General features: G+C 40.9%; 1 protein-coding gene across 4 annotated transcripts in view; it reads right to left on the minus strand.

The window, feature by feature from the left end:
- fam107b (family with sequence similarity 107 member B) overlaps positions 1-16,611 on the minus strand; it is a 22,894-nt gene extending 6,283 nt beyond the window's left edge. Inside the window, exons 1-2 of one of the 4 annotated variants that reach the window (XM_019888371.1) lie at positions 16,435-16,611; positions 1,048-1,219 (exon numbers count right to left, since the gene is read on the minus strand). In XM_019888371.1, coding sequence (XP_019743930.1) covers positions 1,048-1,175 — 128 coding nt within the window. In that variant the 5' untranslated portion in view covers positions 1,176-1,219; positions 16,435-16,611. Of the gene's footprint in view, positions 1-1,047; positions 1,220-2,144; positions 2,302-16,434 lie in introns of those variants that run through there. The other 3 variants (XM_019888370.1, XM_019888369.1, XM_019888367.1) reach the window with 3 other exon arrangements.
- Between the last annotated feature and the right edge of the window lie 9,877 nt (positions 16,612-26,488).

Raw genomic sequence — 26,488 nt, forward strand, 5'->3', positions numbered from 1 at the left:
CCCCCCGCCCCCCTTCCACCCACAGCCTGCATCAGGAGGACCATCAGACCAAGGACATCTCATGACGCTTACATTACCTCACTCTCCATCAGTGGAGGTCAGACAAAGGGAACGTGTGACACAGGCTTTTTTTAAAAGCGTTCAAGTTCCACAGCTGGGATGTGATTGGGCTGAGAATTAAAATAAAATGTCCATCAGCTCCTCCTCTTCACTGCAATGCTTAGAATTGAGATTTTTTTATTTGACTCTATGAGAGCTATATTCTTTGAATGGAGTCTATTCATGAGTTTTAAATCAATACACATTTTTTATTAATGAACTTGAGATGATGAATACATCACTTTAGTATTCTGAAAGTAGGTTTATGTGGGGAAAGTTTTGCCTTCGGGTTGTTGTGCCTACCAGTGAACCAAATTGCATACCAAAGAGTATTAAAAGGAAAGTCAAGTCAATATTGTTCTTCACAATAATAAGTTCTGTGCGCACCTGCTAGTCTAACTACTGCATTTTGATTTAATTTAGCATGTTTTGAATATAAATTAAGTAGCAAAATCCACTCTCGTTTTTTTTTTTCTATCTCAGGGGGATTTTGATACTTGATGTTGACTGAAAATGACATCAATGGTCTCCAGTTATGAAATGTAGCTGTCTGTGTGGAATGAATATATGCATTACACAGGTTTCCCATATGGAATAGTATTGCTGAAATAAATCAACTTCTGATAATCAAAATTTTTGATGAGCAAAAAAAAAAATTACACACATGCACACAATACACACACACACACACACACACACACACACACACACAATTATTTTCAATCAATCATTAATTATTAACCAATTCATAAAAAAATATTCATCAATTAACACCAACACAAATAGTCTTGTCTCAATCATGCTTGAATGCACCCAAACTTCTGATATTGTGTTAAAAGTCCACCTATAGTTTGGTGATGATAAACAATCAAAGACTCAGTCAATAAAGCACCAATCAGTGAAGCTGCAGTGAGTGAAAATGCTTCGACACATGACGCGTTGACCAACCTCTTCTGGTTCATAAGCAGCTCCCTGTGCAGGTCCTGGTGGTTGCGGGAGTTCTTGACCGGGTTGATCAACTTCTTTGGTTTGATGAGCTGATCGCAGTCACCCTCCAGAAAGTCGGGCTCGGCCATGACACTCCTCCCTGGAGACAGCGACAGACCAGGGTCACGCGAATCTGAACGCAGACACAAGACCACAGGCCACCAGTACGAGATGGAACAATTAAATATGGGTGGGAATGGAAATGGACTCTTCACTGTGCTTGCACAATCTAATAATATCACAGCAGTTTTGGATAACACTATAATTAGGTTTACATAATATTGTGTCCAGTGAACATTTATTCCTTGGGCTGTTTTCATGAAGCCATGCACTGGATTATGATGAATAATGACGATGGACCCCTTACATAATGTGAGGGAAGAGAACATGTCGAAGTACGAGCCACATGCAAATTGACAAACGAGATAGACACACGCACTCACTTATTGTCTCCTTTTTTGTACATTTGCATTACTGGCCACAATGTTTTCAAATCATTTGGGTAATAGTTGATATTTATGAAGCTGGAAAAGCAGGAGTTCCCCGAAGCACACTACATAGAGTGGACAATGCACTACGCAAAGATAACAAATGTAAGCACCTATTATATAAACAAGAAGAGTCCACCCAGCATCATGAAGTGGTTTGATGCAGACTTCCAATTTCAAACATGGGCTGATATTTTACCATTTTGAACAGGAATGAGGAATTTCACTCGGCATAACATTAAATCACAGTTCATTTAAATTTGTTAATCTTTCTATCATACTTGCAAAAGTGTTAAGTGTATAAATGTTACATTTGGCTGGCCGTCTAATACGTTTGTTGAGCAACGTGCACCTGACTCAAGTTCATCTATGAATCAAATGTAAAGTTTTGAATAAACAATAGCACAAGTCAAAACATAAACCTTTTCGCAACAGCACCTTGTAATGAAAACATGAACAAGACCCCAAACCACCGAACAAAGTGATTAAAACAATTAAAAACAAAAACAGTTCGGAGCATGAAAATCATTCACAACAGTGCAAGAAAAAGTCAACAATTACTTAACTCACCCTGCAGATGAGGAAAGACGGGATATCTGAACATTGTTGCCATGGCTTCTATTTGGGTTTATTTTGTCAAGAAAAAAAAATACACAATTGAAAACCAGCAGTCTTGTTTTTTTTAAAAAATCTCAATCAGAGCGTTTCTGCTTTGTCCTGCCTGCACAGCTGATACACAATTGAAAACCAGCAGTCGTTTTTTTTAAAAAATCTCAGAGCGTTTCTGCTTTGTCCTGCCTGCACAGCTGTCTGCATCAAAGCAAAGCCGGTCAGAATTCAACGTCTGTTTTATAGCTGTGCTTGCACACATACACACACTCTGTCGCCCGCCCATCTTCAACTCCCACCCAACTCTGTTTAATACAGTATACAGTACTGCTTTAAAAGAAAACTCAAATATTTTGTCTTCGTGAGGAAAGTATTGTCTTTTCCAAATCATTTCTGAATGCCTCTTTTCCAAGAATTCAGCGTAGGATGGGAATGCTTCCTCAAAATCCAAAACAACAACAATGGCATCCCTCCTGAGGGTCCGTGTAGTTGAGGCAACGCGCCACTAGAGGTCGTCGTCCCTGCACAAGCAGCAGGCGCTCATGTCATGTTACATAAAGCTGCCTGGGATAAACATGGCGTGTGATTGGTTGATTTCAAAGGGATACGCTCCACATAAAAGGATGCTGTTGCCTGATGTGCAAATTCGTTCATTTGTCACCTTTTAACACACGGTGGTACTTTTATTACACGTTTGATTCTTTCAGTGACCAAGCTTGTAACTCCTTATACTCTTACATCGAATCAACATTCCCAATTGAAACTGAGATGCAATTTATCCATTACAGACTGCAAAAACAACAACTTTTTTGCGTGTAAATGTGTGTGTGTGTGGGGGGGGGCGGGGGGTGTTTGTAATAACACATGCTCTTGAGTGTGAGGGGTCAAAACCTGTCTTGACTTTAAATGCGTTGGCAATACGCTCGATGTGACAAGCCGACATTCACACCCTAGTTTTTACAGACAAGCTGTGCGAGGCCCTCTTCCATGCCTAACTGTTGAAAACATACTTGACGAATACACCTGACAAATATTAACGGCCATCGCAGCGAAGAAGTTATTTGTGTCTTGGAGTATCTTGGGGATGGAGGGGTTGTTGGGATCCGACTTCCTAACCCCTACATGGGTTCACTGTATGCACAGAAATCCAAATAAAACGCAAAACAGTCAAGCATTATTCCTGTAATCCTTGCTAAATTAATCCTAAAGGGTGTTCAAATTTCGAGCTTCCAGCTGTCACCACCTTTGAATCGCTACGAGTGATTACTTGTCATTTTTAGGTCGTAGTACTTTATCCCATTCCTCAAATATAACAGTTAAATGTCCTTAGGGCCAGTATGCAGGGATGTGTGTAGACGAGCAGGGGGCTATAAAAGGGGTCGATTAGGGAGTGAGGGCGTCTATGTCTGTGTGCGAGCCCACGCATGCTGTGCACATCAAAGGTGGGTTTTGTTCGTGCCACTAGCAGGGGGCGGAGGCTCTCAAAGGCTGGCAGTGTTGTCAAACTGTCCGTTAGCTTAACACATGTGCTCCGACTTCCTGCGCGGCCCCAGGCTGAGGGGAAGTGACATAGCGAGTTCAAAGGGGTCTTGCAACCTCAAATTGGAGCTCCCCGCTTCACTTCTGCCCTTACCGCTGTTGCCTTTAAATATTCTATTTACTGTCACTTCTGGTTCCATTTAGCTTTATACAAACGTGCCATCTGTTAAAACACCGTAAAACAGGAGTTCTCAAACTTTTTACACCAGGTACCACTTGAAAAAAATACTTCTTTTCTCCAAGTACCACCATCATAAGCAACACTAATATGCATTAGCATAGAAAATGCGTTCAGTTAAAAATCACACAGTGGCTATGGCTCCTAAAAAGCGTAAAAGTTAATTACTGTACAACTGACCCGTACTTTACTGGACTTGAAACAATGTTAAGACACTGTAAAATTCTACATAGTTTGAACATATGATTCTGCGAATCTCCCAACAAGAGATGATTGATAATTAGGTAGAACTGGGACCAAAATTCCTGTTCTCCCGGAATCGTTCAGATTTTAAAATGTCAGTGCAAAGCTTCAATTCCGAGTGAGTCACGCCCTACAGCCCACGTACTACGACTTTTGAGAATCGCTGCCTTATAAAAGCATAGGCAGTCAATAGTTAATGCCCACAAAGACACCGGAATTTTTACGAACTATATTGTAGTTTCAATCTGTTTGGCATTTCATCCACATGCAAAGAGCTATTGACCATGGAGCAACGTAAATATGTTGCGCGCTTTTGCATTGAATATTCCTTTGTCCTCGGGTTGCTTTCGTTGCCAATGTGCCTTTTTCTGATTTTGATTCACGAAAACGTCCTTAACATTGGAGGTTATGGTGCCATCTGTTGCTTTGAACACTCTTTTTGGTTCGTAAATAGCATGCCGACTCCTATGGTTATGCTTCTTATGTGCCTCGAAATGATGCTCAACTTGGAGCATGCATTCACCTCCACCGCCATTTTTAGTAGTCACCTTTTTAATCCATTAAAGCTGCAAGAGTCTTGTATTATGACACTAAAAGCTCCAGCCACTGGGAAGATAGCCAATTCTTTTGAGTAAAACCTTTTAGCTGCAAAGGTTCCACTGATTTTACTTTTCACCAGTGAAAGGGTTGCTTCAGTGGTCATCCTTAGGATTCATGCCGCATCTTCAGCACAACATTGTGAGTGCTCCAAAACAACGCCTCGCAGTTAGCTTCCTTCTATATACTAATGAATTCCACATGATCCCTCCATCTTGCATCAACTGGGAGAAGGGAGCACTGTTTTTACAAGCTAATTTTCCAAGCAAGCAAGATAATCTTTCGCAGTACATCTTGTCCAGGAAACATACACTATCAGTTTGATGTTTTATCATTCGGTACCTCACAAAAGTTTGGAGAGAACCTTGGTCTTCCATCTCAAGCCTTAAACAAAAAGGACGTGCATTTCCCAGGTATTACGTTGGCAAAATGTCATACACCATTTCATGTTCATCTTTGATCTTGTTGATCTCCTGATCTGTACCGCTCCAATCGCTGGAGAACTTTTTAGTTTTCCATCTTCAAACTTTGGAAACAGATATACTGATAATACACCTGCAACTAAGTTGAGAGATGTTTTGAACTTCTACATCAAATTTAGCGCCAATGATGATGACATTTTTCTGGTCTTATTGCTGCAAGGTTATATAACATTTCCGACACAGCGAATCACCATAAGGGTCAACATGGAATCTGTCCTAGCAGACATCAGCGGTGGACTTTACACCGGACAGATCGTGTACAGACTTTGTATTTTCACTTTCAACACCCCTATGTGCCTTTGTGTTCTCCCAGTGTGCTGCTTTGGGACAACACTCAATACCCACCGGGAATCCCATTACAAAACTTTTGTTTATTGCTCTTGGGAACCAACACACGCTCCCATCCCCAGGCAACACACACAGTAAGACAGAAAAATGCAATGAGCCTTCCAAAAGAAGTCTGTGAACTGTGTCTAGACGAAAAAAAGCAAAGCATTCATAAGGATACTAAATGAAAAGCATTCAGACATTAAATGAGAGTGAAGTTGGGGGAAAAGAGAGTAAAACTGGGTCAGAGTCACGAGGAAGTGGAAAAGGGAGTGGCCCGAGACACATTTCCACTGTTTACTTGACTCCTTCTTTGCCATCCACCTAGCCTGTACTGACTGACTATCTCAGAGCCTAAAAATCATCACACTTATGAGCATACAGAAAATGTCCACTATACGAGTGACAGTTTTAGAAAATATAAGAGGAAGCAAATGATTGAATGAGTGAATGGCAAGTGTGGTTGGCAGGCGCAGCAATTGTGCTAACGGATATCACATCAGGGTAGTCTCTCATCACCAACTTCCTTGTTTCACCACCCGCAAAAGAAAAAACGGTAATTCAACAAAAGATTTGAGGATTCCTCTTAAGCAGGGGTGCCTGCAAGCACCATGCAGCCTCTGAGGACCATGAGTACCCATCAGGCTATTATTCACCAGTGAGTGGATATTGTGACTTTCTAGGAGTGTTGTAGAAGTGAGTGAAAACACTGGCAGAGATTTATAAATTGTTGCATATTTATATTTGTTTCCTAAGTGAGGAATAATAAATTGTCATTGCTTTCACATTAATGAATAACATGATATTAATTCACATAAAAATAACAAGAAAGGTAATTTGGGCAAATGTGTATCAAACTCTTAGCCCCGCGGGTTAATCAGTACCTAGCTTGTTTTTCCATCGATTTAAATTGAATGCATTACAATTTTCAAAACAATTCAACTTACGGCTAGGGAGGCTAGGGACCTCCTAACGTCTATCTATCAACTATCTATCGACCTAACATCACCTTTTTTGAAATGTGTTTGTTTTAAAACATGTATGTTTTGCTTGAAAGTACATTTTTATCCTGTGTTGCTCAATTCCTGTTGTTGTTATTATTATTATTATTATTTCCGTTATTTCCTGTGGGAATATTGGTTTGAACACAATGCTGCTGAAATATCAGAGCCTCTCAACTGGTTTGTTGCTCAGACTCGGAACCGACACAGACAGCAAGGAGGTGGAGCAGCAGGCAGTCATCTCCCCCATCTGACCCCTCTTTTCCTGTCCGGGATGGTGATGTGAACGACGGAAGGCCTTTTCAGAGGTTTCAGGGGTAATCTCTGTCGCCTGGGTGCTGCTGGCCACACCCATTCTGACATCAGCACCGACACGATGTGTTTTCCACAGGACGGCGTGTGGAGGTCATGCTTGCTAAACATATGGGTCGGCATCTTGCAGTTTGTGTGCTTTCTTGAGGCCTAACGAGAAGCTTTACGATCATTTGGTTTCACATTTAAAACTATGAACCCCTCACGTGCATACAAAATGTGTCACATTTAAATCATCTTGTACAACGTCTTAAAAAAAAAAAAAATCCAGACTGTCTATTCTACTCACAGATGGGAGGTCCGTCCCTCTGGGGAAATGGCGTCATCAATACCCCTACAGCATCGCCCACACCCATTTTCTCTCAAACTCTCTCTTCCCCCCCCTCATATCCATTTTCTCTCGAACTGTCTCGTCGCACGCGTACACACACTCACAAACACACCCTTATATTACAAGCCGGACGGAACCTGGTACGCGCCCAGCAGCTTGTTTGTTAATGAAGCAAGCATTCAGCCATAAATGGAGAGGTCCTAATTAAAGCACAGAGATAGATGGATGGGCTTTTAACTGACAGCTGTAGGGGGTGTGGTGGGAGTGGGGGCTTGAGTGTGCTGGGGTGAGAGAGAAAGTGTGACGGATAGAACTGCTTGGGGAGTGGGAGCTAGCGGTAACAATGAGCTCATTTCCTGTATAGGCCATGTTCGGTCCACATGTACGTACACGCGCCACGTCATGACCAACCAAGCAGATAAATCACAGTAGAGTCACGCGGTGACGTGCTTGGACAAATTTACAAACAATGGTACTTCGCTCAGCGTGGAAATAAAGTGGTGCAAATGTCTGCAAAGACAGAAGGAACTAATTGCATAAGGGAAAAAAAAAACAATTGGTGAAGTAAGGACGGGAGGGACATTAGAACAGTGAGGTTCAACTTTTTCGTTGGGGGCAACATACAGGAAAAATATCCCATGTGAATTTTAGCAAAAGGTGGACGACACCCTGGACTGGGCGCCACAGAGCACAAACAAAGACAGACAACAATTCATACTCGCATTCAAACAGTTGCTGAGTGGGAGCTGCAGCTATCAAACATTTTAAGAATCAGTTGTTCTAAAGATGATCGCAAATAAAATCTGATTTTGCATTATTGAATGACAATGCAAATAATAAAATATGCATATTAGGTGCAGGTATTATTGATCTCCACTTGGGATTTGCCATCTCCACATTCTATACTGCAGGATCTGTGACTTTTGAGTGTGTGCAGCTTTAAAAGGCGGGGCCGGGCCAATTGAGTGACGTGTACATTAGCGAATGAGAGTGTAGTTGGCTGTTCAGAGCCAGTCTGCATGTCAATTATCAAATTGGAGATATCGGTCTTTTATGCACTCTTTTGTCCTTATTAACTTCTTTCGACACAGTTGCGTGAATGTCTGCCGTCACACTAGTCCGTGGGGAAATACCATCACCACGAAGCTTCAAGGGCCGAGATTGTGTTACGGCTTGTATTTTTGTAATCAATTTGAGTTATCCAAATAATCATTGCAGCTCGAAAGAAAAGCCACACTGCCTGCATGAAGTCAAGCAAGTAAACATCAACACCACCAGTGACTTATTAGCTCATGATAACAAATGAATAATAAAACTCGTCTTTTTTCACATTACACAGAGTATTTTTTCACACCAGAAGCTGTTGGGAATTATGCTGGCAAGAGATAATTTGTGGCGGAAAAAGCCTTATTTTGTTTGCCTAAATCTGTTGTCGTCATTCATTATCCCCGGTTAACATCCTCCATCTTGCTGCTGTCCCTGGTTGTTGTGCCTCATAGAGAGCCCAAGATTTCAATCAAGAACTCATCCGCAGTTGACCTTAGGTCTCTTTGTCACGTATTTTTAGGTCATGTCATAATGTGTGGAGTTTGAAACAAGCAACAAGCCTATTATGTTTCAAAATGTAGGCGATCATCATGCAGTCATTTGAAGAATATTTTCCAGTAAATACAGTATAGATTACCTGTAAGAGCTTCAGTATGAGTACAAGGATGTTTTCCCCTCATCAAATATGGGCATCTCACTTTTTCTCAATTAATAAGATGTTAAAAATCAGTATGAGGTATCTCGCTTAGACCGCCTGCACTCTGTGGTGATGAAGAATAAGAGACAAGAGAATGGGTTGTTTCTATTCTGTTGTACCTCCTATGCATCCCTCCTCTCCCACTGTGTGATGATGTCACCAGGGAGATGCAGGGTTATGGGAATTTACAACCGGGGTTTTAGGGTCATAAAACATAAGATGTGCAGTCATGCGAGCACACAAGGCCAGCACAGCGGCAGAGATTGTGAGGCATGTAAGTTTTGTATGCGATATCAAAGGAGCTGTTTTTCCAGCACGTCGCACTGGCCAATCTACAGCCTTTTTTTTCTGCTCAGCATCATTTTCTTTTCTCTTTTGGGGCAGTGTTATGGCCAGAATGAATCATAGCAGTGTTCTGTTGAGTTAACCATAGAAAATAGTCACATGCATCATAGTCATCAGATAACATTTTTTTTTCCTTCATCACACTGAAGAACAAAATAACCAGTCACACCCTCACTCTGAGTTTACTTCACGTTTTTTTTTTTTAATAATGACTCAAATTCACAAATGTAGCAATGAAGCAAAGACATCTATGCTAGCTGCTCCGTACAGTGTGTCGACCATTATAATAAAAGAAGATCGGAATGCACGCCAGAAAGTGAGTTGCCTCTTGTTTTTACGTGGGAGGGACTCATTCTCCCTTCGATGCTTCATCTCTGTGCCTCATCATTCATCTTTTTGAAATTTTACATTTTGAGATTGCAATTGTAATGGTTAAATAAAATGATGAATTGAAAAATAAAAAAAGTGACCTTCAAAGTCCCACTTATTTCTTTTTAGAATGGAGAATTCTGTCGATTAACCCACGATTAATCGAGTAATCCGATTGCCTTATTAAATACAAGCACGTGCATGCGGAGTTTTCAGGTATTATTTCATTCACTTGGGGTCGCCATCCTCATGTTCTACTTGCAGTATGTGACTGAGCACGAAGAGTTTTCAAAGGCGGGACTGGGCCTGGTGAGTGACGAGGGCATCAGTGAATGGGAGCATAGAGTTGGCTGGCTGTTATCCGGCTAATATGTTACGAATTTGCTTATTCCATTTTTGCTTTCTTAAGAGTTTGTTTAGTGAAGTCGTTTTATGTGCACCGACAGCTGTGTCCACTGACCACTTGCAGGGGCATTACAGTTACATTCCGACTAGCGATGGCTAAGATTGCTATGTTACCTTGTGTTACCGATTGTAGATATGCTGTTGTGGTACATAATGCACTTTATATTTCTTGTGAAGTGTAAAAATAAAATTTTGTCTTTTTCCGTATTTTATACACTCTTTCCACCTGAAAGTTAATATTTCATACCAACAAAAGCTCTTTATTTTTTTTTTAATTGCTTTTTGGAAAATGCTGGCACGAAATCAGGCATTTTAGGCTTCAACATTCCCCAAAAAGTTCATAAAATCCTGGAGGAACTGACAGTTATTATTCAAATTGGTCATGCTTGGCCATGATCCAGCCCAGACAGATTTGTTTCGTTTTCCCCACATAGCCCCAACACGACGGTGTGCTGTTGCCACACGTCCAGCTCTCCGGGGGCTTGAGGCAGATTACAGAATGAAAGGGGGCGATTGAAAAGGCAGATATGCCGCATCGAGTCACGCTGTAGGAATGTGATGAACCTACAGAATGATTGTCACACAACTATATGGATATCCAATCACGTTTTTGGCTGCTTTTGAGTGACAGGAGCACGTGAATGCAAGGGACAGGCATTTTCTTTCAAAATCCAAACGCTTACTCAAAGCAAAATTTCAACACATGCCCTGAGTGGAGGTGGGGGTGGAGAGGCGGGGGGACAGATGTAGGGTACAATAAGAGGTCACACCTGTCAATGCAAATGACTCAATACCATACCTCTCTGCTGCCTCACAGCTGAGAGTGACACATGTTCCTAGATGTACATACGAAGGCGTGGTTGGGAACAGGTGGACCGCACGTGTACGCACACAGTCACACATCCTTATATTATTCTATGATGCATCCATTAAGTCTACTGATGTACTTTTTAATCACAGTATGGTCCAACAGTGCATTGAAGCAGACAGGAAGAGACTACAGAGGGTCATGAGGGTAGCAAAAAAAGATTTGAATTGCGCTGTGACCTCTCTGATGGGACATCAACACTTCCCGCTGTCTCAGCAAGGCAAATAACGTCATCAAGGACTGCACTCATCCTGTTTTCACTTCACTTTGTGTCACCTGTTGACCTCCGGCAGGCGCTACAAGAGCTCCACCCTCCCCCGCCCCATAACCCTCCTCAAAAAAACCAAACTTTCCTAGAGCCGTAACTACTCAAAACTGTCACATAAACTTCATGAATGCCACTGCGCAAACATAATACATGCTGCAAATACTGATGCAATGTGGCGGAGTTTGTTCTCTTTTGTCTATATTTACGACAAGGTTGTGGTGTTGCTTCACGTGCCATTTCTGGAATCCTTTAAATACAGCAGGCTGGTTAACAACACTCTTTGTTGGGCGCCAAATTTAGAAGACATTCATTTTCGCTTTACAGGGACTTCAAAAGGCCAGATCGCCCAGCCCTATTCTGGCCTCAGAGTGGTGAACTGTACAGCCCATAAGAGATTTACAAAGGGGATTATTTATATTTCCATGTCTTCCTACGGAGAAAAATCTGAACAGATTGTGTTGGCCATCAGGGGTTCCACTGTACCCCAAAAGGATGAAGCAAGTTACATCCGGCTATGCAGTGTCAAGTCGGGCTTGACACCACCCAAAAAAAAAAAAAAAAAAAAAAGTCTTTGTTAAGTCTGTTCTACTTCCACATTCAAAGCTTTGTGCGCTACTACGCTCATAGCGGGCGGGCGGGGGCTGGGTGTTGGGGGTGGAGGGGCGTCACGCCTCCCTCCTCGCTTTGCACTGGCTGAGGGGGATCTCCGCTCTTATTGGCTGCACCGGCGCACACCGGGGGGGATTTGGGAGGTTCTCCTTTGTTTACATGCTGACTGGGAAAACCCAATAACAACCGTTACCTTGGGCAACCAGACGATCCACAGTTATCCACATGAGAGCGCACGCACACAAACCAACACACAAAAGTGGCGATCAAAACAACTGTCTTTGTTCTCTCTGACTCAAGACACTAAATATGGCATCCGTATGATAATTTGGAGTTAGCAAGGCAGACAATTGTTTGACAATTTTATCACGCAGTCAACCGGCTCGCTAAAGTTGGCTTCGGGCAGTAACAGAAAGAAGTGTCTGTCCCTACTTGTGTTTAGAATTAGATCATATATCTTGATACTGTACTGGCTAACAAAGATCTTAATCCAATCCAATGCAGCCTCGACACTCAATCTCTCTATACAGTACTCCTACCTCTCGGTCTGGAAAGGAGCTTGGACGTTGTCATTCGTCCTCAGGGGCTGCTGCAAAGTGGCCTTGCACAATTATGGATCCATATCATGATTGAAGCCTCACACTGGGCTGGCCCAATCAATTGAGTTCTTTGTGAAAGCCATTTCTCAATAGGTGTGTGTTTCAGTCTTATCTTATCTCATTTCTAAGTGAATCAACATACGGTGCCAAGCAAACAAAAAGAGCCGGCGTGACTAACTTTTACATATTGCACACGCACTGAAAAGTCAATACTTGACTTGTCATATTATAATCTAAAGCCGCAGGGCAAACGTAAACCGAGCCTTTGTCCTGTTATGTCAAGCTTGTTTACTTTGCGCCCTAATAGTTCATTTATAAGGCAAAACAGATTTTACAGACAACAGCAGCGGGCAAAAACACAAAAACAAAGGAAGATTTCAATAAATGGCTGGAGCACGATGCGAATCCAAAATTTGCTCTTAATCACTTGTGACATTATAAAATATTCATTTTCTGCAAAGTAGGCCATGTCGAGCTTTGATTTGAGGATCATGACAGTATTTGATTAGAAATTTTCCTCAACACAATATCAAAGATAACCTCAGCAAAAATGCAGTTTTAAATGGTGATTTGTTAAAGGGGGGGAAAATATTCAAATCCCTCTTACCATTTGTGAAAAAGGACTTATTTTACTTGAAATCATGAATTTACGATAGCAAATCACACCTTCAGTTCATTTTCACCGACCACACCCAAGCCTGATTACCTCCAGACCTGTTCAATCACGAAATCACCTTAAGAGAACCTGTATGACAAAGTGAAGTCGGCCAAAAGACCTCAAAAAGCTGCAACAAAAGGCCATGATGCAAATAAAATAAAGAACAGATGAGATAAATGAATTGACACTCTGGAAAGGATAACAAATCATTCCTAAAGCGTTCAGACTGGAACAAATCATGGTCAGGGCCATTTTCCACAAATTGAGAGAGAGCATGGAACAAGAGTGGCCACCTACAGAAATGACCCCAACAGCACAGCACCAAATCATCCAGGAGGCCAAAAACAAACCAAGAACAACATGTGAAGAACTGGTGGCCTCCCTAGCCTCAGTTAAATTTAGTATCCATGACTCAACAGAGAGAAAGTGACAGAGCAAAAATTACATCCATGGCAACTTCCCATGTGAAAGCAACTGCTGACAAAAAAAAAAAAAAAAATGTAAAGGGTCATCTTACTTTTGCAAAACACGTCTGAACAATTGCAAAGACTTTTCCGAAAATGTTCTATGGATCGACGTCCCAAAAGTTGAACTTTTTGACAGGTATAATTCTTGCTCCATCTGGCGTAAATGTAACACAGCATTTCAGAAAAAGAACATTATACCACCAGTCAAACATAATGGTGGCACTATGTGGTCTGGGGCTGTTTGCCACTTCAGGACCTGGATGACATACCGCGATTGATGGAATCATGAATTCTGCTCTTTACCAATTTTGTGACCGTAATCTTAAGTAAGTTTGGGTTCTGCAACAGAAAAATGACCCAACGATTTTTTTCTCTCCCTCAATAAAAACCTTCACTTAAAAAAATTATTTTGTCTTTAATTAATATTGATCATTTATTTGATTATGGGAAACATTTAAGTGTGACAAACCTGCAAGAAAATTAGAAATCAGGAACGGGGCAAACACTTTTACACACCACTGTACATCACTAATCGGTGCAATTCATTGCCTTCTAGCTGGCATTGATGATGTATATCCAATCTATCAGTTATATTGGGAGATATGATGCATTTCTTCTCATCTCAAAATATCCAATCTCCTATATATTTTCCATTTAAACTGACAGTATGCATATAAATACCCACTTGAGCAAAAAACAACAACCAAAAAAACGAATAATTTGGAATTGTGTCACTTAAACCATGCAGTGCAAATCTAGCCGAAGGCTATGTTCACACAGCAACTCCATTCCAATTTCTTTGCTTGTATGTGACATGTATGATTTTTGAACAAAGTGCAATTCAGATTTTTTTTTTCAAATACGTCCTGGGCCACTTTTGTATGTGGATATAAATCAGACATGGATCTGATGCGTCAGCTGTATGAACACTCATCCTCACACATCCCACTCATCAAAAGCCAAATACACACTTTGAATGCTGGGGAGACTGCTTGCGAGACGCAACAATCATCTGCGAATCTGCAAAGTTACAGGAACAATGTTGATTTTGTATTTAACTTTGATTTAAGATCACTTGTAAATGAGGCATTAAGTGGACATTTGTGGTGATAGCAGTGATTCTGCCACGCAGACAGTTCATTCCTTACACGCTGCAACGACGTGATGTTATCTTCAGTCGATATCTCCTTGAAATGTTGGGAAATGAGGAGATCGAAGAACATTGATTCCCCAAAATATTTCTACCTCCTCCCGCGTCATTCCTATGTCGGGGGTGTTCCGTTCACATTAGAAGTTGCATTTGTTTTTGCAGCGTGGAAGAGTACATAGGAAGGTTGAATCAAACAAAAAATCTGAATTGGGCATGGCGCCCTGCAGTGTGAATGTAGCCTAAGACACCGGAGAAATGGTTTAAATTGTGAGAAGACTACGTAAAATGTCTCCTTTAAGGTGAAGTCCTGAAGGGTCATTCTTCAAAGCAGCTCACGACGTCACTTTCGAAGTACTACAAGGCATTCTTTGAAATGCACCAACAACAAGGCCCGAGTACAAAACTCAACAATCTCTCAAGTAGTGTAAGACTTGAGGATCAGCACATTCTGCTGACGCACACACTTTTCACCCACAGACAGACCGGCAGGACTGTTTTCAAGTAATACCATCAAATACACACACACACACAAACATGCAGTCAACCCTCATAGACACACACCCAAATCCTTATCCAAATACCTAGCTTCTTCTAGGTCAAAACACACACTGCCAACTCGGTAATGATACATCCCGAGAGATGACCCAGAACCACTAATGGACATGTAGGCCCATCAAGAACGGCAAACCAGTGTATTTCATTCAGAGTGAAATTCCTTCGAGCGCAACAACCATATGAGCATTCCAGTTGTAACGTTCGCAACAAAAACACGCCTGACAGCATCCACCCTTACGGGAAACAAGAGACGGAAAGAAAAGAGAGGGGAGGGGGTTCAAAGATCAGAAAACAGATGTAAATCCTTTAGCAAACGCAACTGCAAATGGCTAACACATGTTAGGGCGCCTTCAACTCGCAGATCGCTAGGACAGCTCCTCGACTGCACAGGACGAGGGCAGGACAGGATACCGGCTGTCACTTGTGGCTGTCACACCTGACCACCTCAGAAAGTTGGCTAAAGTTGCGCTTTCACCGCCACCTGGATCAGGCCATCTTTGAAACACTGTCCAATTTGACCCCAAATGTTTGCATAACTCATTTTGGTTAGTTTGACTAAAATGTGAGTATACCTTCACAGATTTCTTGCAACATATACTTGCTTAATACTGTTGGCCTGATGACAGCTCAATGTGCAATGCACTCATACCCATTCGTTGAGTCGTCTTTAACTCGAAAGAAAATCTTCAATCTAGATAATCTCCGTGAATCATAGACATCTGCACGTGTCATTGTATACGAAACAAAGGCTGTAAAAGGTACGCTAAGATCAGCAGTACGTTGTTGAGGTAAACGATTTCGATCAGTTTAAATGTCGCAAAGTGAGACAAGTGACGAAAGTATACAGACGTACGAATGTAGTGTGCGTGTGTGTGTGTGTGTGTGTGTGTGTGTGTGTGTAAACTACACGTCACAGTACATCTTCTCCTCCTGTCCCGTTCGCTTACTATAGCGCCACAGCACAAGGACAACAAAAGAGTTTGCATTTTGAAATTTGCCTTCATTTTTCCCGCTTCTTGTTTTACTCTTGTGTGGTTATGCTACACTAAATGACCTCCCCGTGTCCCCCACACAAAAACACCAACCCTTGACGCTCAATCACAATCGGGCTGCTTTTGTTACAGGACGCTCATGAACGCAACCTCAAACCAGCACGAGACCCAGACATGCACGCACACACACATTCAGAGAGACACACACTCACCACAAAGTCAAACGGCGTCACCACTGCTTCCAGCTGTGTACAAAAAAAAAGTGGTGAAACGGTCAAAAAGAGTGCATCTCACGGTCACCGGTTGGCTTCGAGGTGTGTCTTCGTCTTTTGGAAACTGCTCAAACGCTCCATACGCACACTCCGCCGGGAACCACAAGATATGTAAATTTCAAAACTATGGGAGGGGCTGAGTGACGTCACAGGAGGGCCTCCCCTTTCTCTCGAGACTCTTCACACAGAAGTGGGACGTAACCAACTACGCGATTCGTTATTTTTCAGCTACCACCTCACTTGATTGTTAATTTTTTATTACTTTTTACTTTTAACAGCGATTTGTGCTTTGAATTCCTTATTTAATTAAAATGATATTACAACACATTGTAAGAAGTAATGTCTAAAAAAGGGAGACAAAATCCCACTTTTGACCTCTTCATGATGATATCACATGTCACTAGATGGTGACGGTGCAATTAACCTGTGTAAAAATATCTGTTGCTATTCATACATTGGGAAAAAAGTTATTCAATTTATCAGATAATTATTTTTGTACTTTTTGTGACATCTTTGTTTGATGGTTCACTGTTCGAATGTAATTTATATGCCTTGGCTCAATAGGTTAAAAGACACTGGTTAAAATACCTGCTTATGATTGAAGTTTGTTTGGGCGAATTGCCTAGATTGCAGTTTGAGCCTTGGAATTCATCAAAAATGGTTGCTTCAAACCAAAATTGCTGCCTTTCTGTTCAGTTTTATGCATGGGTCCATGTGTCTTTTTGTGCGGCCTTTTATGAAAGACAAGTGAACTGAATTTCATGTCAATCGGTGAAAATAAGTGTCAGAGATTCGTTTTTTTCCCTTACTTTCCAGGGAGCGCTACTGAGCTTGTTTTGTGAGTGGGCACATTTGGGACTTCTTCAATACAAACATTTTAAATCTGCCTCTGCATTGTGATGTCAACGCGCTAACCACTCGACCACTGGGCCGCCACGTATTAAATATGAATTAAAATTTTAGAAATGTCTTTCTTTATGTGACTGTTGCTGGTTAGACCTTATTTTTCAACAGCCTTGTAAGATATAGCGATCCCCCTCCACCCCTGAAAACATTTCAACACATATTTGGTGGTACAGTATATGTTGGTGAAAAATACAGTAAAATAAAATAAAATAAATAAGCACTATGTGCTGCTTTCTGACAGTGAAACCTCTCTACAGCAGCAAAAAGACAATTAGCCAGATGTGTTTATACACCAACATTCTAAAACATGCTCTTCGGTAAGTGATGCCTCTTGGGACATCTGGCTGGGAAAACTTCCGTTGTGAAAAGCCTGTTATGTGTTTTCAATGAGTGCTCATGCTGCTCATTAATAAATTTGCGATCATGTTCACCGCCTCTATCATGGGTTATGGTGGCATAAAGAACTTGTAATTGCAGTCAGTTAATGGTGTGATTACAGCTTTGGTATGTTAATGTGTATCAAACATACATATTATGTAACAAGCAGTAACCTAAATCATCAACTGTCTGCGTGCTTTGCAAGAATGACATTAAGGCATCCTCACATTTGATGACCAACCTCCATAACAAAATGTGTTTCAAATTAACAATTTTTGGGATAATTTTGTTGGAAGAAGGCATTTATTTGGAAGCAACAACCTATTTTGTTTGATCACAGACATATTAAAAATGTAGGAATTGAGCTCTGAAGCTCTCTCAACATACACACAATCGTGTTACTAAAACCTTTTCAACCATCTAGAGGAAGAAAAAAACATTTGAGCTTCAGTACCAAATAATTTAGCAGAAGCGACATCAACAAGCTAATTGCTGCGACCATGGGTAAGTCCCCTCTTTCAATTTTCATTTTTTTTTTGTCAATGATTTCAGCTGCAATTGAGTGTGTCACTCAAACCAATGCAGTGCTGTTATTCATATTATCAAGACTGAATTATGTCAGCATTTTTTAAGCTAAGTTTGTTGTTAACCAGTCAAAACAGCAGCTAAGATAGCTATCATGTACTCTTGAATATGTCACTCAAACCAATGCAACCATTTTACCCATATGATCAGAAAACAATGTAGTAATACTCCTTTCTCTCACTGCATTGCGAAGGTTGAGGTTGATCAATTTGTATAGCAACTAAGAAAACTAGCATGTACGCTTGCGCAAAAACTCCAAATTAGCATTGATACCATGTTTCTGTAAGTAGAGTAACTGTAAAGTTAGTATTCAAACACAAGGATGAAATTACAGTGTACTTTAATTACAAAACTCTGCATTACTCAACACTATTTTGGAAATGTATTTTTTTTTAGGGGGCAGCACAGTGATCGACTGGTAAGCATGTCCGCCTCACAGTACAGAGGTCCTGGATCCGAAACCGGCCTCCCACCTTCCTGTGTGGAGTTTGCATGTTCTTCCTGACCCTGCGTGGGTCTTTTTCGGGTACTCAGGCTTCCTGCCACATTACATAAACATGCATGGTAGGTTAATTGAACACTCTAGTCTAAATTGTCCTTATGTGCGATTGTGAGTTTGAATGGTTGTTTGTCTATGTATGCCCTGCGATTGACTGGCAACCAGTTCAGGGTGTATACCCTATCTACTGCCCGAAGACGGCTCCAGCACGCCCGCAACCCTCGTGAGGATAAGTGGCTCGGATATTGGATGGATGTTTTTTTTTAGTTGCCTAAGGTTGCACAAAACACAGCAAAATATATGTTTTGACAAATGAAATATCTAAGATATGAATGTATTGCTGATGCTTGAACTGGATAAATCAAATTACATGATGGGTTTCAAACGCATTATTGTTGAAAACAGCAACAACAACAACAACAACAAAAACTAAAATAAATGCTGTTTTTCAAAAATGTTGGTGCTTGCTGTGTGTGCCCAAGGGTTTCCACCCCTGCTTTAACACAATAGTGGCAGTGTTCATCCGTCATTCACTTCTTTGATTATAGCAGATCAGCGTGATCACTCTTCTACTTTAATTACAGGGACCCGGTCAGCTGCTTGGCGCAGACGAAATATCCTGAGTATTCTTTGTGATGAAGAGTAATCTTCTTAGTAAAGAAGGGTCACTGGATCTACTTATCCACCACCCTTCTGTTAAATCCGCTCGATAGAAACCCTGATTTTGATGGTGTATGTTGCCCTGCTTATTTCCTGGAAGAATAACACGCTGGGCCTCTGCCTCCATTCCAGTCGCCGCCAAAAACTTCCAAGAATTACTGGAAATGACTAAAATAACACACAGAGGCCAGGGCGTTGTTGTTAAGTGAAGTGTCCTTGAAGACCCTCTCATAATTTAGGAGCGTGTGACTAATAGGAGCACTGAGTTGAACAATGGGATGAGTCACAAGAGGGGTCATCTTTGACAGAGGTGACACTCCCCACCAAGGACCTGCAACACAGTCAGCCTCCCACTACACAGGAAACAGATGTGCGTGTGTGTGTGTGTGTGTGTGTGTGTGTGTGTGTGTGTGTGTGTGTGTGTGAGAAAATGAATCGTGTGGGTCAAAACATTCACTTGAAGACAGAATTGGTTGAATAAAACTTTCATGGGCCAAAATGTGATCAAGGCATAATGGGAAGTGTTCACTTCTTCAAGTGAGGCAAGCTCTACAGCGTTGCCTGCTGCGGTTTCCGTTTCAAATGGTTACAGAGAACTTCTGTACCTCTTTTAGTAGGTGCAGCTGTGATGTGGACTCGAGATTCAAGGCTGTGTGTGTTGAGACACACCCGGAACTCTGTTTTGAGCAACCTTTTTACAGTTGTATAAAATACTCAAAATTCCTCCCAGAGCCACTGTGCTATTTACACGGTTTCTCTTGTGGTTTACTGCTTCACTACTTTACTAGTTTCCTTCTGACTAAAGGTGATCATTACCCATAACTCGAGACAAGTGAGCCAAGCATGGCCAACTGAATATTTACCATCTAAAAAGTTCTTTTCTATTTGAAGCATTTTACTGTTTTTTTCATAAAAGGTTGGTTGATTAAAATGTATGTATTATTTTTTAAAAAATGTATATTTTTAAATAATTGGGTCATCAATGAAATGGTTGATTGAATATTGTAAAACGTTTTTTCTTTTTGCAGATTTTTATTTTTAAAACAAAGATAATCATGTTTAAACACCTCCCCGCCCCGTAAAACCAGTCAAATCTTCTGCCTGTAATTCATATTTTGATTGTTAGAAGTGTTAAGGGACCGAAAAGGAAGGTATTTTATTCATTACATATTTTATTTGTTCATCAGCTGATTAATCGGCTATCAGAATTTTTCTCTTCCCAATATAAGAATCACCATCGGTCTCAAAAAATCCACATCAATCGAGCCCTACTTTTGCTTTACCTCACCCACGCACAACCTGACAAATAGACAAAGTCTACAAAGGAAAGAGAGCCTTGACTGTACATAACTGTGTTGTTGCCTCTTCCTGTGTATACAATATATGTGGGAGGGGGGCGTGTATGCAGCATATGTATGTGTGTGAGGGGGAGCGGGGGGTGGGAGGGGGGTCCTCCCTGGATGTCATGACCTGGAATTGGACTTTTTGCAGCCCCTCCCACCTCGGAGTGCCTAATGTTGGAGACAGATGTTTGTGTTATCATTTGTTTTCCCACAGTTCTCGTGTGTGCACATGTGTATGCATATATGGGGTCTCGCACGTGGGGGGGGGGGGGGGCTTCTTGTTTTTTTTTCTTTCAGTGTTTTCGACAGGATGTGGTGGTTATCTGCAAAACATGGGGATTTGCACCGCATGGTTCAACTGACACAATTCTGTCGTTTTGCTGCCAAATAGGCCACTTGCAATACACGTCATGATAGCGTAAAGATCAATAGCCCGTGGCATTATGGGGAAAAATGGCAAATGTAAATCATGCGCTACAGAAATAATAAAACCATATGTTGCGAATTACCAATGTTTATTTCATTTTTGAACATACTGGTATAGTATTGGCCAAATTCTAAAAAAGACAAAACATGTTTTTATTGACTCAAATATGCACAACTCAATACCCTCTGGCATTATAGTAAAATGCTACGTTTGTAGGACTTAGCCTACAAGTACGTTCGAATGTACTTGAGAATATGTTCAAACGTACTTTCGAGTACGTTTGAACATACAGTATTTAAATATGTTTGAATGTATTCGCAAGTATGTTTGAACGAATTCGCCAGTCAACATACAGTATTTTCACTCCACATTGGAAGCTCCACGTTTCCATCAATACCAGCTTTTCATTGTTAAAATTTCAGTACAATTGTATTTATTCTTTTATTATTATTTTTCCTTGATTAACAGTGGAGGACTTTCCCAACATTTTTGTCGTGTGTCGGTCACTCAAAATGGAGGTGTGTAATGCCGGGTCCTCACACCCATAATAAGAAATGCCTGTTCTTTCATTTGTAATAGTAGATTCATCTTTTAATTGATACTATCATGAATGGAGCAATTGATGAGAACTTGTTTTTCTATCATTAAGCTGCAATTAATAAGCGGCTTGGTCGAGCATGTGCCACCATAGGAAAAGGAGTAAATGTTCATAATTGCACATAATTGCAGTGTGCATAAACAACGCCCACCCGCCCCCCACGGCCGACCTACTTTGAGATGACTGTTTCTGTTTTACACCCACCATATGCTGCCATGTGTAAGAAGCATTGTTGGCTGTTTTCTCAAAAAAGCCAATTTTCATTTTTTAACTTCACATTTTGTAAACAGCTACAGACATCTGAGAAAGTGTAAAATAAAAGATTGGTGCTCATCCTGAGGCCAGTGAGCGGCTTTTGTTTGCTGCATGAAAAAGAGGGTGTTGATAGGTTGTTTGCATGGCCTTGATCAACCCAGTGATTAAGAAAAAATAAAAATAAAATAAGCCAGTCGGCCTTGTCTGTCATTTGGATGTTTTTTTTACCCACTTCGTGGCTGCTGAGAGGCTAAGAATGCTGCTTGTGACTGAAGAAGATCCAATTTTGATTCAGACAAGCAGCTAATAGAAATGCTTTCACTGCTGGAGTGTTGTGAACTGGCTACTGGTAAAATGCAGATGTTCTGATCCAAAAGCATACATTGGAAGCTCTGAAGTTCAAGAACAGCAATCATACAATTTGGTTGGATCAAAAATTTCAGGCCAGAATGGACAAGTTCCTGTTTAATTTATGGCATAGGTCCTTAAGACTTTTCCTGTCATGAAAGAAATGTCGATCCAATTTCATATCGATTGTTGAAACTGTTGGTAGGGGGCGCATCAGAATGACTTTCTGGGGATCATGGTTGTTACCGTTAAAACAGTGATTACCTTTGTTGAGCCAAGGCACATGACAACAAAACTCTGGCCATGGCATCAGACAAGAAAGAGAACGGATATACGGTGGTACCTCCATTTATGAGTGACGCGATTTATAGGTTTTTCAAGAGACATACCGTCGCTTGGCCAAATTTTTGTCTTGAGTTGTGACCAAAACATAAAACAAGCATGAAATGTTGTCTCCTGAACCAAATCATAAACATTGTCTCACAAAATTCTGCAAGCTAAATTCTAACACGCAATGCCAAAACGCCATAAATGGGCCAACGAAACTAGCATCAGTGACACCATAATTCACCAAAATAACTTTTTATCTCAACACAAGCAGTAGCAACACTTGCAAACAGACTAAACAAAACTACTGAGGCATAATTCTTGATCCTTTTCGAAAAAAAAACCCAAATATTATTGCCCTTTAGTTGCAACAGACTTCTTCTGTGTTTCATCATCAAATCTCTGCCATCTGGTGGCCAAGGTGCACATACGACAAGGAGCAGCACTATGCACGTCAAATTATTCTTTACATTCAATGTAATTATGATACTACTCTAAGTGTTTTGTGGGCTTGCTCAGAACCCCCAAACGGTGATTCGGTTATTCGTGGAAGAACAAACAAGGATTCCACGAGGGCCTCCATTCTGCCTAATGAGTCTCAGCCCGAGAAAGATAAAAGGGTCTTGTTATTTCTTACCATCTTTTATTTGGGATGTCCATTCACACAGCGCCGTACAAATGCCTGAAGACACAATCATTTGCATACCATGGCCCAGTTACGCTCGTACCAACTGCTTGTTCTCCCACTCATTTCCAAAAGTGTATTTATAATAGACGACCCAGTTCATATTTGGGTTAAGATTTGCGTTTAATGTGTTTAATGTGTTACTTGTCGTCAAAACTTACATTGTGTTGACTGTTTTTCCATTTTATTTTAAAGAATGATTTTTTTAAATTTGTTTTATTTTTATTTTTTGCAATTTGAAACCAGGTTTCTTGATAACTTGTTTAACCTGTTTTGAAGGGGGGGTGTCATATGCAAATGACCCCCATTTACCACTGGTTACCATGACAACTCGAGGTTGAGCTATTATGTCTATTATGTCGAACCCTGCACCTCTCCACTGCGAGGCGGACGTGCTAACCTGTCGTGCCACCTGAATACAAACAATTAAAAAGTACATTTTCCATAACATGTCTCTTTGAAGCACAATAAAGAAAGCTTTAATGATGGCAGAACATATTTCTATTTCCACCCATTCCGATGGGGAAAATCCATACCCATTGTATACACACATTTTATTGCATTTATCTTATATTCTCAATCACAAAGCTGTGACACACGTAGCAAAGAGCTAACGCCACATGTGTGGTCGTGCCAGGCAAGACGAAGTTTGTGAGGTCAGTGCTATGTCATCCCCTCAGTACCCTTGTGAATTGATGACTTGTTCTCCAGCTCCATTAGCCACTGACAGACACTGACGCTGAGACCATGCACTGCCCTGCCTTTTTTTTTTCCCATTCATGCACACTCATACTTCTTGTTCACATTACCGTGACGCCAGCGGTGATCTTGTTCATTATATATGCAGTGTGTTCACACATTCTTCTATCCACACAAAGGAAGTGTTGGCAAGTACAAATACTCTGTTCCTGTACTTAAGTAGATGTTCCAGGTATCTGTACTTTCCTTGAATAATTCATTTTTATACATTTTACTTGAAGACCCTGTAAAGTGACAAAAAATAGTTTCTAAATTTGGCAAACCTTATAGACGATTGTTGTTAACAACACTGATGAATATAATGATTAAAAAAATTCCCCAATAAAAAAAGAAGGCTTTAAAATCCTGACATTTTAAGTAATTTTCCCCTCTCTTAGACATTGGGATCGTGTCCGAATGCACTGAAACCACGCCTCGCTCAACTGTCAATCAAATAGCATGTCTACGACATGGATGAACATGAATTTTGTGAAGTGTATTGCTTATGCCTACTCATAACTACATTTTTGAGCCAAAAAAATGCAAGACTGAAATATATCCCTCTGGGTCGTCAAGGGGCTTTTTCACATCACAACAATGAGGTACTCTAAATCGGTTTTGCTTACGGGAAGCCCCGTCCACATGCTTGCTGGCACAGCAGACTTTTGATGGGTTTTTTTTTTTGTTGTTGTTGTTGTTTCTTTTTAACCTCGTTCTCTTTTCATCTCTGTGTGATGTGTGTGCACTTATGGGCAACAATGAGGCACTCTAAAGCAGCCATACTAGCTCAAAGTTCCAGGCCACATCTTAATCAGCACTTAGGCTTTTACCAGTCTTTTTTTTAATTTTATTTTTTTTTAAACACAAGTATTTGTACTTCAACACAAGAGTGACAACTTTTGACACCTCTGTGCTAAAGGTGACAATCGCCACAGATGTTTTCTATACAAATGACTACACCCTGCAGCGCAGCACAGAGAAGTAAATTACAGACCACATGCTGCTATGTTTCTTTTCTAATGTCTGCATGTGATATTTGCATGCATGCTCAGTTCACAGCACACATGTGTTCGTCAAAAGCTCGGCATACACAAATTAAACAGCAGCCCTCGGATGTTGTCGCTCGGGGCAGGCTGTTATTACTGGTCAGGCCGTGCAGATTTATCGAGCTTTACAGTGGCGAGCCTTTCTACTTAGTCTTAATGACTGCCATCAGGAGTGCGAGCAGATGGCTCAGTTGTCATACAGTAAAGGATGAAATATCCAACTAGATGGACTCCAGTTTCTGCCACGTAAGGTGCCGGTTGAAAGCACATTGTCCTTAAGTTTTGCACTTAAATGCTTAGCAAATATCACAACATTAAAAGATGCTTGATGTTTTGATTACACTTCAGCTGGATTTGCTTTAAACAGGTCATTTGGTACACCTGCACCATCCATCCATCCATCCATCCATCCATCCATCCATCCATCCATCCATCCATTCATCCTGTCCTCATTAGGAGCCCATTTCATCCAACTTTAGCCATGAGAACGGGTACACAATGGGCTACTCACCAGTCAGTTGAGGGGCACATATAGACAAAGATTAAAAATGCATATACATTGACTTTGTCCCTGAACATCACCAATGGCTAATTCAGAATTTTCGATGAACCTAATGTGCATTTTTTGGGGGAATGTGGGTCATAACAGAAAATGAGTGACAATGGAGAATTCATTTATGGATCATTACGGAATTGGAGGACAATTTAGGCAATAACTTTTTAGAAAAACAGACAATTTATTTTTTCCTCTGTTTTCAAGAAAAACAGATGAAAAAAAACATCCTATATTTTCATTCATGCAACTCAACCATCAGTGGTAGCCACATCTTTCTTTGTTCCGTCAGATATTTGACTAAATTACTGTATACGTACTCCCTACATTAGAAAACAGATACTGTGTGGTTTCAACTAATTTTGTCAAATTAGGCTTGTTACGTTTTTAAAACCAGTTCAGGGTGTACCCCGCCTACTGCCCGAAGACAGCTGGGATAGGTTCCAGCATGCCCCGCGAACCTTATGAGGATAAAGCGGATCAGAAAATGGATTGATGGATGGATGGATTTTGGAATCACTTCGACAAAAGCAACTGTTAAATTTTATCTTGGGACAACTCTGATTTACAAAACAAGTATAGGTTCCTCTGGCATCTGCTTTTTTTTCATGAAAAAGCTGAATAAGCAGGACTTAGTGGGCAGAAA

Source organism: Hippocampus comes, unplaced genomic scaffold, assembly GCF_001891065.2.
Source record: "Hippocampus comes isolate QL1 unplaced genomic scaffold, H_comes_QL1_v1.1 scaffold112, whole genome shotgun sequence".
Lineage (NCBI taxonomy): Eukaryota > Metazoa > Chordata > Actinopteri > Syngnathiformes > Syngnathidae > Hippocampus > Hippocampus comes.